Source organism: Peromyscus maniculatus, chromosome 3, assembly GCF_049852395.1.
Source record: "Peromyscus maniculatus bairdii isolate BWxNUB_F1_BW_parent chromosome 3, HU_Pman_BW_mat_3.1, whole genome shotgun sequence".
NCBI lineage: Eukaryota > Metazoa > Chordata > Mammalia > Rodentia > Cricetidae > Peromyscus > Peromyscus maniculatus.
The window spans coordinates 135,968,158-135,982,052 of NC_134854.1; the positions used below are offsets into that span (position 1 = coordinate 135,968,158).

Consider the following 13,895-nt stretch of genomic DNA (forward strand, 5'->3'; position numbering starts at 1 on the left):
TGCAGGCTCTCCGCTGGGCCCTCACCTATCCAAGGGGGTGGGCGTTGATGCACTTACACAGGACAGGAAAGAAGGGGGCAGGTCCAACACTAGAAAAGAAGAGGTTTCCTATGTTCTGCTTGATTTCTTCTTTTAAATACCATAGACACACCAGAAACACCTGTGTAAGTCAGAAGAGTCAGCCATGGAAAGCATAACCATTGCATAGTAGTAAATGAGCAGAGACGGTGAATTCTTTATTTACAATTATTGTCTAGATAAAAAAATTCATAAAAACAGATGAATGGTCATAAATTATTGACCCCCTAGTGGGGTGAACTGCCAAACGTACCCCATGCTGCTAGATATAGGACGCGGAAGTGCAAGCTTTGTGTACTACAGTGAGTTCTGACAAACCAACCATCTCCTGTGTAGGTGTGTGCATGTGCGTGTGCGTGTGTGTGTTGATGAGTGTGAATGTGTGAGGGTAAGGGGTTGGGGCATAGGACTGTCCCTCATTCCTGACACCGGGAAGCCAATGCTAATGTCTGGCCTCCTTGCTAGTCTCCTCTGCTCCCTGCCCAAGAAACTGGTTCTGAGAACCTCTTCCTGTTTGCCCTTGAGGCCTGGTTCCAAAGCCCAAGGACCCTGGTTTGTAAGCACAACCCTGGTGGCATGGAATGAGATCATAGATGCATGACTGAATGGAGGGCAGGATGAAAAATGTGACAAAGGAATCCCCCCCAAAAAAACCCCAAACCAACCAAACAGCAACAACAACAACAACAACAAACTCCAAACCAAAAACCTATGCTGTTCCAAGGCTGCCCCAGGTTTCCTTTCCCTCCTTGGAGGGGTGCTGTGGGCTGGCTCTGATGGTGTCTGTCAGCACATCTAGGGCTGGTCCACCACAGCCAGAGAGGCAGCTCTCTCTCCTGGATACATTCAGGTTCCTTCGAGATACTCTTCCTTACAGAAAGATTGAGGCCAGGTGGGATGGGCGGACTTGGAACCCCAAACCAAAACTCGAGTTTTTCCACAGCCATCCAGACGTGGGCCCTCCCAGCTGACTATGGCTCTTTTCCCAAGTGGCTGTCATCTTGTTTAGTGAAGAGGTCTCTGGGCCTGGAGGAGGGCTGGGGGCCAGGCTGAGGAGCGAGGAGCAATTGTGGGAAGGGGGGGGGGGAGCGAAGGATGGCGTTCACAAGTGAGGCGGAAAGTGTTTGGTTCTCCTCGAAGCACGGGACATCATCGATCATGGTATTCAAAATGTCTTTTGCACTGTACAAGTTTATGGAAAAAGATTGTATGCTGAAAAGTCTCAAAGCCAACTTTGTATTAAATACAAAAGTTCTTTTATGAAAAAAAGCTGAGACCCACAAAGTGCTTAGCAGTTAAGAGGCCGACAGACAAGCTCTTATTAAGTGGGACTACTAGTGCTGTTATTGTTGTGGGAGGGAATAGCCACCTTTTCTCACCTGTGATATGGGAAGATCTCAGAATGGCTTTCTGTCTGGGGAAGCAGGACTTGCTGTTAAAAGGCTACAGTATATATTGTGACTACAGGAAGACAATTTGGTTTAAAAATCACACTGAATACATCTCAATGTACACATCATAAGGTTCATTCGGATCTAAATAGTGCAGAGAAAAAAGGCTATTCTTCTTCAAAAAGAAAAAACGAAAGCAGCAAGCCGTACCGACCCTCATCCAATATGTCGGCAGTGCCTATGCCGCCATGTATAAGGAAAGAAACATCTAAATTACTAACTAAAAAAAAATCAACACAATAGCATTTGTCATATCCGAACACTACCTCGAGTCACAGACAGTGCCAAAGACAACTCGGTTCTGAAATGCTCTCTGTAAACTCAAGCGAGTTTCATTGAGAGAAAAGCCTTCTACCGGTGCGCTACAGACGCTGGCGTCATGGGACCTGGACGGTCAGTTGCCTTGCGGACCCGGGAAGCCGTCTCTCCTCTTCTCCCTTGTCTACGGTGGAGCGCGTTGCTTAGCTCCTCAGGATGGACCCCTGGGAGCCGTTGGCCTTCTGCCTGAGCTTCCCACAGTAGTGACGTCATTGAAACAGAAAAAGCAGGCAGAAATCAGAGCATGGCTATTGTAAAACTTCAAGGATGCAATCCAGGGGATGTGTCTGTTGGGCCGAGCTGTTCATAAGCATCTTAGCCACCAGTGTCCTTAAACCACACAAATATCCAAAGACATTATCTACAGGTTTGTAAACAAATTACATTCTTCTTTTAGGACATAAGTTAAAATAGAGCAATTTAAGCAGAAACAAGGCAACATGCCGGCAAAGGAACTTTATATATCCATGTATATATATGTATATATATAATATCTACCTATCTATATACACGTATACAGTCTCCAAGAAGTATACGTTGATATAGATACAAAGAAACGGATATAACCTCATGAGTGTCTGTGGAGTTCTTGGGTTCCATTGGTGCAAACCTACTCTGTGATTTCAAAAAGTTATTAAATTAATCTAGACATCTGAGACCATGCTGGGCAAGCATTTGAAACCTCATAGACCAGTGACCTGAATGAACAGCAGTCTGTTTGCAGTTCCTGTTTGCAGTTCCCGCCTAAGAAAACAAACAAAAATCTCCCCTCCCCAACCCTCCAGGAATCAAACGAGAGAGGGGACTGAAAGTGTCCAGGTACATTCATGCTGGGGACGCAGTGGCCGGCGGGTGCATGGCTGGTCCGTGTCTGGGCTGGAGCCTGGAAGGGCTCTTTTTTTTTTTTTTTAAATTAATTAATTTTTTTTTTTTTTTTTGAAAAACAAAAACAAAACCAAACCCACGCCACTCTCTGCTCCAGATGACGCCAGGGCAACCCTGCCCATGACCTAGGAGTGAAAAAGAGTTCAAACAGCATGGCAGCCAGAGAAAGGGTCTGTGGGTGGAAACGGGTTCTCTTTCTGCTGTGTGGGTTCCACCGAGCGCTCCTTGGAGTCGGTGCCTGGAAGGGTGTGCGCCCGGAGGCGGGTGGCGGCGGGTCCATGAGGGTGGCCAGGCGACAGGGGCCTCAGCTAAAGCGACGTCTCCAGGCTGTGGATGGGGCTCCCTGGACTTGAAGAGGTAGCTGATTTGCTCGTGTCGGTCGTCAGGTTGATCCCACTGTCGATGGCGCTGTTGTTCTTGTTGAGCGAGGACGGCGGGCTCGAGTTCTGCTTGAGCGCGGCATCTTCTTCCAGGTCGGTGTCATCGATGAGGGGGATGTGAGGCTGGGAATCTTCGATCCGGAATTCAGGATGAGCCATGAAGTTATGGATGGAGGTTCGAGACTCGGGTTTTTCTAACCCTTCATAGAGAGAGCTACGGAACGCCTTCACGACGCGGATCTGCAAGGGAAACGCAAGGGTCAGGAGACGGCTGGGCCCTTCGAGGGACTTGGAGGAGGGCTGGGGGAGGGGAGGGCACGCAGGCGGCTGGGATCCACAGTCGCTGGTATTATGAGCATCGATGTGGACGGATGGCAGAGGGCTTGGGGGATGCATCCATGAGTTGGTTTTTAAGTGGCTTTGGTTTGGGTCAGAACTAGGGTATTAGTGGGGACTGTAAGCACCATCACAGAGATGCTTGGGCAGGTTGTAAACGGGAGCATGGTCCACTCCGAAGGGCACTCGACCTAGTGAGAGACTGAGCCTTGTTAATGTCACAGCAGAGTTTGACCATGCAGGGGGTGGGGGTGGGGGTTGGGGGTTGGGGGGAAGTAGGAAAGAGGAGAATCTATTTGTTAAGAAAGTCAGTCTTCAAAAACCACACACAGTTAAGAAACCAAACCACATGGAACAGGTTACAGGTCACACAGCGAAAGGCACAGGAAGGAGAGACGGTGGGATGAGGTGGGATGAGAGGACACACGAGGGCCGAACAGAGAAGGGGACATCAAGCCGAGGCAGCAGAGCAAAGCCAAGCCAGGGAAGGCTTCCTGAGGTGCAGGGCTGCAGCAGCCAGGAGGCACAGAGGAGCCGCACACAGGACACGGGGGGCAGGGAGGCATGCCACAGGGGTCAGGGGCCACACGCACACACCGACACACAGCTACACTTGGAAGCCTGCGCAATGTGAACAAAGTTGTTTGTGCCCAGCGCCTCTTTCCTTCATGCATTTGGGAGGTAAACACTCGAGTATGGGCTCAAAGCCCCGGCCAGCCATTGCGGCTCGCTAAGGGCTCCCTTGTTTCCTGGGGTTTGGGGTTTATTGCTTTGTTTGTGTTCTGGAAACACAAAACCAAAAAGAAGAGAAAAAGAAAAAGAAAAAACAAAACCCCCAAACCAAAAGACACAGGCCAGAAGTGCACAGCCAGCCCCCAGACCCCCTTTGGGTTTTGGGGAGTGGGGTAGGGTAGAGAGGTTTGGCACTGCACTGGAGTGAGGACGCCAGGAACTTCATTCAGGTCCTCAGGCCTCTCTCCTCTCCTCTGAAGAATGGGAGGAGCCTGGCCTCTGGTCTCCAAGGCCCGGGAAAAGAACGCCGGCTTTGGATTACGCAGGGCCAGGTGGAAGTCCTGGCTTGGCCATTCCTCATTCCTTGGCTGTAGAGAGCCACACACACCACCTATCTGGTTGTGTTCCAAACTGCCTTACAGGGTGCAGAGGGACAGGAACATGTCTCGTGTCACAAGGGACTATGGGACTTGGAATAAAGATGTCTCTTGCTCTCTTCCCCATGTTGGCTCAGAGTAGGGCAAAGGAGAAAACACAAGATGGCCCAAGGCCACTGACAGCTGAGGGTCACATGACCTTGGCCATGGGGGCGGGAGGCCTGCCAGAGACATTCGTGGGGGAGGTGTTTGGAGTCACAGATCAGAGCTCAGTTAAACCAGGGAGCTCCTCTGTGGGCCATGGTTAGGGAGATCCCTGTTCCCAGAAGAAACTTCTAGATGGCTCTGGCTGCCGAGTCTGTCACAGCCGAGGGATGACTTTCTGCTTCACAGCTAAGTCAGACTGCAGCGATGAGAATTCACCTTGGCAATGGTCAGCTGCCCAGTTGGGCCCTGCTGTCCGACTCTTCCTTCCCAGTACCTCTCCTCCTTCGCTATCAGCCTTCTCCTAGCTGCAACCTCTGCCTGCTTTCTGCAGAGCGCTCTGCCTGTCTCCTCCATACACACTAGCGACCCCTGAGAACTCTGCTTGCTGCAATCCAGGCAAGCTGTCAAGCCGGAGCCAGTGCAGCCAGGCCAGCTGAGGACTGGTGGTCTATGATACTCTGAACTGTCTTTGTCTCTGGATTCCCTATACAGCTTCTGTAGATTTTTAAAATTTTTTTTATTTATATCTTATTTGCATTGGTGTTTTGCTGCATGTATGACTGTGTGAGGGTGTCAGATCTTGGAGTTACAGACAGTTGTGAGCTGCCACATGGATGCTGGGACTTGAACCCAGGTCCTCTGAAAGAGCAGTCAGTGCTCTTAACCACTGAGCCATCTCTTCAGCCCAGATTTTTTAATTTTACGATCTGATAAGCAAGCCATTGCGCCCTTGAAAATAATAATAATAATAATAATAATAATAATAATAATAATAATAATAATAACAACAACAATGGCATAGCCTTAGTTTGCTCATCTTTTCTTTCTTTGTTGTTTGCTTTAAGAAAACGTCTCATAAGACCCAGGCTGCCCTCAGGGGTGACCTTGAACTTCTGACTCTCTTCACCTCCACTTCTTGACTGGCTTTCTTAGGAACTAAGGATCTAGTCCAGGACCTTCTGTATGCTAGGCAAACAAACACTAGGCAAAACTCAGCTGCTGGCTTCCTCATCTGCAAAACGGGAGTGCAAATGTCCCATCCCGGGATCTGTCCAGCTGGTGCACTGCCTTCTGAGGCTGACTTGCCATAAGACGCTGGCTGGCTGGAATGCCTAGTATATGAAGGGAGTCAGGGGACAGTGGCAGGTCCTTGTCATGTGACTGACAACGTAGAGGGGACAACACACAATGAGATGAGGCCCCTCCACCCTCCCCCTGGCATGGAGACAACAGAGAGAATGAACTGCTCTGGACAGGACTGTGGGGACAAGACTTTTCGGGACACCCCAACATGGCCATCTCAAGACTCCACTTCGGTTCTCTCTGCAGCTGAAATGGAAAAAAAAAATAGGGGAAGAAAAAACAAAAGCAAAAGCAAAAATCTCTTCCATCTCCCCTGCCTGCCTGCTCTCAAGAGGGGTTTCAGGACAGAAGACTCATGGACTCATGGGAATGTGGGGGCAGGGAACAAGGCGGGGCCAGTGGGTGGGATTATGGATGTTTGCTTTCAACAGCCTGAGGGACCTGGAGCTCTTGACCACTGGGGTCTCTGGGGAGGCAGAAGCCTTGTTCTGAGGTGGGCTCCGCATACTCGAATGTTTACCCGGCTTCAAGGAAGCCAAGAGTCTGGCATTGCTTCACATTCATTTCAGGCTCAAGGTTAAAGACTCACAACCTCTTTTAATTTCACTCTCTCTTGCTGAACTCTGTGTCCAGTGTTCTCTAGCCCTCTAGGAAACAAAGACATGGAATATTCAGACAGTGGAGAGCTCTAGGGTCCCCCCAGAAGCAAGCCAATTCCTTGCCAACCCAAGCTTGCACCAAATCAGTTACCAGAATGCTAAGGAGAAACCCAGCTTTCCTCTTTGCCAAGTCCTCATTGCTCCTCACCACAAATGCCGCACGGTGGCAGTTCTCGAAACCCAAGTCTAAAGGGGACATGGGGGCACTTGGGACTGTGTGCGTGCGTGCGTGCGTGCGTGCATGCGTGTGTGTGTGTGTGTGTGTGTGTGTGTGTGTGTGTGTGTGTGTGTAGAGTCTTGCCCCTGGCATAGTGAGGCTGAAGTGTTCAATGTGGAGCCCCTTCAGACTTGCTAAGGACAGAGATGGCTTGAGATGGGTGAGGGACCCGAGGGGTGAGAAGGGGAGGCTGACCTGGGTGAATGAGCCTGGCGCCATGTTGGATGACCAGTGGAGGCACTGCTTCTGTGTCTCTGTGAGCTAGAGGGACAGCAGTGGGTATACCCTCCCTGCTCTCCACACTGATGGAAAGGGTGCTCCCTCTCCTCTGGAAGGCTGCGGGTACCAGCACTGGCTCCCAGATCTAAGGCCGCCCTCTGTGCTCCGGAGTCAAGCCTCTTTGGAAAGTGGTGTCGGGTGGAGCGTGAGGAGGTTCAGAACACACTCCTGCTGTTCCCCTTGCTGTGTGGTCTTGGCCAAGTAGTGTCTCTGGCTACCCTGGGAAACTCTCCTCACAGTAAGATGGACGTGAAGCAAAAGAAGCGGAACGGTTGGGCAGGGCTCAAGTGTAAGGCATTAGTGGTGTGTCCTTGAACCTCTGGGAGTGGGGTGGACCAAGTTCAATCTTGAGTCAGGATGAGAAAAGCTTGCAATTCCCCTGGGTTCTTTCCTGAGTGCTCTGGTTCCGTCCTCAACTGACCATGTCTCCCCATGTGTAGTGTCTGCCTGGGGCCATCTAACAGCTGTGCTGTGGAGGGGTGCACAGTGAGTCCCCCAATAGAAGCTTCCCCATCCTAGCTCTTTGTGATCTACTCTTAATGACGTCAAGGAAAGAAATCTGTCTCCCTTTGGGGCACACAGACTCCAGGTATTTGCTCCAGCAGGCACGCGGCCAGTCCTCTGCTGGGGAAATCCTGCAGAAAGTCTGATGGCCCAGTTCCCCCGCCCTTTCTGTCTGCCTGTCATACCTTCCTATGGGAAGAAAGCATTTGGACCCCTAAAAGGACCATGTGTAGTATCTAGAGGATCCTCAGAGTCCCAGGAGAGCAGAAGAGGTGATGTTATGGAAATTCCCCAAGCAGAGGACAAGGGGCTGTCTACAGGACAAGGGGCTGTCTACTTGACATCCCAGTTGTGATCTTGGTGATCCAAAAGCATCTTTAAACTGGTGGCCATCCTCCTAAGAGCCAGTGCACCCTGCTTAGGGACGGTCAGGTTGTTTCTGAGACCTCACATCCAACGAAGGGCCCAAAGAGACTAGGAATTACAAATTGGAATTTAGAGCCGAGGGAACAAGTGGGAGACTGTGGTGGAGGCTGGGTGAGGGAGTTTGCTTTTGGTCTCTCTCTCGGCCCTGAGAGGGAATGGAGGTTCATGGGCCAGGATGGTAGATGAGTGTTTTGGTACAACCCCAGCTAGTCTTTCTTCCCATGACTGCTCCAAAGTTAGGGTCACATCGAACTCGGGAAGGATTGGTCCGTCTGGAAGCAAGAAGAGAATGGGGGCACACTGGCATGCCTGTCTGCAGCAATGTGTCAGGAACAGCCTCCTTGATGGCTTTATGGTGGTGCAGAGGGAAGGCAGAGAAGGCTGCCGAGAAGAGAGGAGAGCTTTTTGTTCTAGAATATGAGTGCTAAGCTGAGGGGCTGACTCGAGGATGACCTTCAAGGATGCATGGGTGCTTGGGAATGCCACGTGATCTCTGTTGTGGTTAGGGTAATGTGCTATACTTAAGAGGTGAACCAGGATGAATAAAGCATTGAGCTTGTTGGCCGGGCAGTGGAGGTACACACCTTTAATCCCAGCACTCAGGAGGCAGGGGCAGGAAGCTCTCTGTGAGTTCCGGGCCAGCCTGGGCTACAGAGTTGAGTTGTAGGACAGTCAGGGCTACACAGTGAAACCCTGTCTCGAAAAACAAAGAAGCAAAAACAAACAAACAAAGAAAAAAAAAAAAAAAAGGAATTGCGCTTATGCCCTGGAGCCAGAATCCTAGTAGTTAGAACTCAGGGCAACACAGGAGTCACCAACAGGGCTATCTCCATAGGGACACTTGGTGACTATACTTCAAGATGGGAGGTGCCAAGCAAGACCAGAGTTGGGTTGATGGGACAGGGAGGAAAGAAAGGCCAGATGAGCATGGATCACTCACAAAGGCGAGGATGGCTGTTTGCTCTGAAGGGAAAACCTGGCCACGATTTGTCAGTGATTCAGACACCATCTGCTCACATGTGCCTCTGCCTCAGCTGGGCTCATTTTGTGCCAATGAGAGAACACCATTCAGCCTCCTTGTCATCCTGTACACCAGGGAGGGCAGCACCATGGGACACCAGCATGGACTATCAACAGGCTCCCAATGATCTGTACCTCCTGCCGAAGGGCTCCAGCGGAAGAACCCCGGGCCTGTACACAGATTCTCCCTGCTGAGGGGCAGGGGTGTGTGAGGCTGGTTGTTCTTGTTTGGGATAGGGGTGGAGCCCTTTCTAATGCATCAAGAGCTGGAGTCTGTTTCTCATCAAGAAACCTAAAGGCTGGCTGGGGCAGCACACAGGTTGCATCTATGTTAAAAGGCTGAAATTGGCTGGGTGGTGGTGGTGCATGCCTTTAATCCCAGCACTCAGGAGGCAGAGCCAAGCAGATCTCTGTGAGTTCGAGGCCAGCCTGGGCTACAGAGCAAGATCCAAGACAGGCACCAAAACCCTGTCTTGAAAAAAACCAAACCAAAAAAAAAAAAAAAAAAAAAAAAAAAAGCCAGAATTGATGGTTCGTGTACTTTGGGAAGGTTTGAATGGAGGTACTTGAGGCCCTGGAGAGGTCCAGCAAAGATCTATACAAAGCCAGAGATGAGGAGCCCTAGGTCAGAAGTGGTGGTATGGGCAGATGTGCTGGGCAGAAGGGAAATGAAGAGGAGGTCAGAGTCCCTTAGTAAGAAGAAAACGATCGGGGTAGACTAGCTCTTTTGGGACTAGCCGGTGCCCTGGTAGGATATATGTGCCCCACCATTTTCTACTTGAGATCAGATGGATGGAACAGGAGCCTTGTCTCTTTCAGGAAGGGACCAGGACTTCAGCATGCTCCCCACACTGTGGGGGAAGGGCTGGTCAGGCAGCTGGTGTGCTCAGTGGCCAAGGGAGGGACATGGTGATCCCGAAGCGCTGTGGTTTCCTTGGTGGTCTGTCATTCCTGTCTGTGACATTTGACCTGCGGCGATTGCGTGGCTCATGGTCCCTCCTGTGCTGAGTCCCCACCGTGACTGTGACCCCTGAGAGGCTTTGACACTTGACCCACATTAACCCTTTGACTGACTGCAAGACCTCTCAGTCAGAGCACTCTGACTGTTTCCTGACCAGGTAAGACACCCGAGTGAGGGGTGCTCTGTGCCTCTCTTGGTGACTGGTACCTTCTGGCCTCGGGTGCTGAGGGGGACTGGGACCCTCGAGTTCCAGAACCTTCTTGACTACGTTGTGACCCTTTGACAGACTCAGACCTGTTGACTGCTTTTAACCCTAACGGCCCACTGCTAGTTACAGTCCTCGACACCCAACTAAACCCCACGACTGCCTGAGAACTCTTGACCAACGAAACTGTCTTCAGTGGCTGTGGCCCTTCAGCCCCTGGGCCTCACAGTGACCCCTGTCCCCCCATGTCCTCTGGATTCCCGGCCCCGGCCCGCCTGCCCGCCCAGGAGCTGGCATTGGTGGCGCCAGCGGAGGCGGTAAGGAGTCACACTCACGCCCAGCTGCAGCAGGAGGAAGGCTGGTCGGAGAGGAAAGAGCATTGGATAACGACACGCGACTAGGGCTAGAGAGACTGGCTACGTCCTGGCTCTGGCTGGTGACGGAGGACTGTCTCCGCAGGGCCCCCTGGAAGGAGGCCCCGCTCTTGAAAGTATTGACTACTTCAATCTGCAACGGAGGAGAGAACGAGACAAGTTGCGGCGAGAAGAAACGAACACCACAGCTGCACAACTGACGGGCGCGCGCAACGTTCACACAACAGCCGCAGCCACGGCGACAAGGACGACACCACTTAAAACGGAAATACCAGACACACTCCGAGGCTCGGAAAGACGTCTGCTCAGCGCCGGGCCCATCTGTAGGCCCCCGGGGTGGGGTGGGGGGTTTGTCCCAAGCAAGGGTGGGAGGGAGGGAGGGGGAGCGGGGTGTGGCCTCTTCCCTCAGTAGTGGCTCAGGGGCTGGGGCGGATCGGAAGAGCGGCTTTGGGCATAGAGCCAGAGCGATGGAGTGAGACCTTGGGCCGAGGTCTCGCTCTCCTGATTTATTAGCTAGGTGACCTTGGGAAAGTCCTGTTTCTTCTTCTTCTTAAGGAAGGGCAATGCCAGCCAGCCGGCAGAGGTGTAAGAGGCATAGTACCAAGCCCACCACAGAGTTCCGGGAAGGCAGACTAGAGTGACTCACACCCACTCAGGACTATAACCATCAGGGGACTGTAGTCCCCTCTTGCTCCTGAGGTGTGAGGCCTGTGAGGCAGTGCCACCTACTGTAAGCCTCCCAGGAAATAGGGGCTGCCCCGGTCCTGGTCACAGCAGGAGAGCCCGGGCCTGTGTGAGGCAGTTGTGAGTCTAAAACCCACTCCCCTAAATGCCAGGTGGGCAGTGCAGGGGCTGCAGGGTCTAACGAGTCTCCACACGGTGTAAGGCACCTCAGTAGAACTGTTTGCTGAAGTCCATGGAAACAGTGATTGGTCCACGCATCACTTGCCCGGATTGCTCGGGTGAGGGATCAGAGGGTGATGTCTTTCTGGGCAAGAGATCTCTTTCTTGGTTTCCCACAGCACATTCATAAACTACACCTGCTCCAGGCACGGGGGGCTTTGGGAGAACATGGAATGTGCATGTGTGTGGCCTTCCTGCACCATCATGTACCACACAGTGGCCACGTAGCTTTTGTTCTGAGGCAGAAGCCTGCTTCTGGCTGGGCAGGCCCTGTGCTCATATGTTCCCATGTGTAAGCTTGGCTTGCATGTATACCTCTGTATATGGGGATTTTTATCTTTGTTCCACATCTAGGTGGGGTCGAGGGCAGTGCTTAAAGACCCTCACAGAGGCAGAGGGTGTGGGCATGTCTGTAAAGGTCCCTGGCTGGCAGTTTCCCTCCAGTATTGTCTGCCCCTCCTGGTTGCCACCCAGCCACAATAGAACCCCCACTCACCTCAGCCCTCATAGCCACCCCCATTCTCTCAGGGGCTCCCTCTAGAAAACCATGGTGGGTGAGACTCGTGTCAACCCCTGGCTAGTCTAAGAAGGCAATGATCTCTTCCTCAGGTTGCACCCTGCTTGTATAGCAGAAGTGATGTGTGTGCGTGCACTCATGGCTGGAGGGATAGTGAGGACTCTTCTGAGGCCACATGACGGACATGGCTCCTGTGGCCACCCTCCCTCACATCAGAGTGTGAGGGGGCAATGGGACACACTGGCCACACCCTCAAGTCTGGCCCAGCCCTAGGAGTTCCCCGCACCTGTGTCTGGATCCGATTCAGGCCCCGGAACCACAGGATCTGGCCACGGCGAAGCTCCCGCTCTGCGTGGTCTATTTCCTCCACGTCCTCATTTAACTCCTCCTCAGGAATCTCCTCCTTCTGTGTGAGCCGCCCCGCCTCCTTCAGAAACTTCAGTCTGCTGGTAGGGATGGTGGCAATGACCTGCAAGGGATGTACCCAGCAAAGGGTCAGGACTGAGGACTCTCTTCCCGGTCCCTGAGTCCCAATCCATCCTTTTCTGCTTACCTGTTCCCCAGTCACACGATAAGCTCCCTTTTTAACCTGCCTCCCATTCTAACTTTATTGTTTCTTATTAATGGCCTTTATACTCCACTTGTTGGACAGAATGGAACAAGTTGGCCTTGAGGAACTGGCCACTGTGACTCAGAGTACCCCAGGAATAGCTGGGTCATGTGACACAAGGCAAGTCAAGTTCCCCTGCTGAGCTCTGGACTCCTATTGGTAGCTTAGGAGTTGTGAGGGCCCAGGCAGGTACTATGTACGTGCTGTAGAGGAGACACTTCTGTGGATGTCCTTCAGTGAGCACAAGGTGTCCTGGACCTGAAGGCAGGATGTGTGTGTGTTGGGGGACACACACTCATTCTTATTTTCCCCAAAGGCTGAGGCCTGAGAGTCAGACATCAGAGGCCCTTACACCTGTGAGGGCAGGTAAGGCTGGACCACTACTCGCTCAGGCTCTCTGGAAGTTCAGGGGCAGTGCTGGCTACTGGCATCAGCCTTAGTGCTCACGAGTTTATTCCCCTAGATGTTGAGGGACCCCTCAGGATGCAGGCCTCCAGGTGCCCAGGAAATAGGGGGAGGGTCCTAATCAAATTTAGTAGGTTTTTGTTGTTTGTTTTTAGAGGCAGGGTTTCTGTGTAGCCCTGGCTGTCCTGGAACTCACTCTGTAGACCAGGCTGGCCTCGAACTCACAGAGATCTGCCTGCCTCTGCCTTCCGAATGCTGGGATTAAAGGCGTGCGCCACCACCGCCTGGCCCAAACTTAGTTCTTAATGCTCCAAAGATGTGCCACAGGCCATTTTGGATGGATCTGAACTTTATCTTTGAGTTAACATTGGCCACTGTAATTTCTATACTTAGTCTTAGCCAAAAGGCTGGGAAGTGGTTCCCTTTATACTCTCTGTCTCTCTGGGTTTTTGAGACAGGGTTTTACTATGTAGACCAAGCTGGCATCGAACCAGTGGAGATCATCTACCTCAACCTCCCGAGTGCTGGGATTACAGGCATGAGCCACAACACAAGCCGCCACTGTATCACCACCTTCTCCTCCTTTTGTTTTGATTCTTTGTGATGGGGTCTGGATATGCAGTCCATATTGCCTTCAAATATGCAATCCTCCTGCCTCAACCTCCTGAGTGCTAGGATTACAAATGTGTGCTACCATATCTGGCTCACCGCTGTGGTTTCTTACTCTAGCCTAGAGAAAACTTGAAGAAGAAAATCATCTTAGGCCTATGATGAGTCCACTGCCTGGATGTCTGGGCACCTTGGGAATAAAGTCCTTTTATCTCAGTTTACGGACAAAGACACTTCTCCTATGTAGTGTCCTGGGTCAGGAGACTGAGACTCAAGCTATCAGCAGTGTGATGGTGTGTGTATACATGTATGTGCATGCACATGTGTGTGTATGCCTAGAACTTGGGCAGATAGAATGA

At 51.8% G+C, this 13,895-nt stretch overlaps 1 protein-coding gene across 16 annotated transcripts in view; it reads right to left on the minus strand.

Annotated features, from left to right (window-relative positions):
- Window positions 1-205: 205 nt before the first annotated feature.
- Window positions 206-13,895, minus strand: part of Atp2b2 (ATPase plasma membrane Ca2+ transporting 2) — a 327,223-nt gene continuing 313,533 nt past the window's right edge. For 6 of the 16 annotated variants that reach the window (XM_076567627.1, XM_076567624.1, XM_076567622.1 and 3 more), the window contains 4 exons: window positions 12,199-12,381; window positions 10,454-10,625; window positions 6,440-6,494; window positions 206-3,352 (listed from right to left, as the gene is read on the minus strand). In XM_076567627.1, the coding sequence (XP_076423742.1) occupies window positions 6,487-6,494; window positions 10,454-10,625; window positions 12,199-12,381 (363 nt within the window). In that variant the 3' untranslated portion in view covers window positions 206-3,352; window positions 6,440-6,486. The remainder of the gene's footprint in view (window positions 3,353-6,439; window positions 6,495-10,453; window positions 10,626-12,198; window positions 12,382-13,895) is intronic. The other 10 variants (XM_076567620.1, XM_076567616.1, XM_076567615.1 and 7 more) reach the window with 3 other exon arrangements.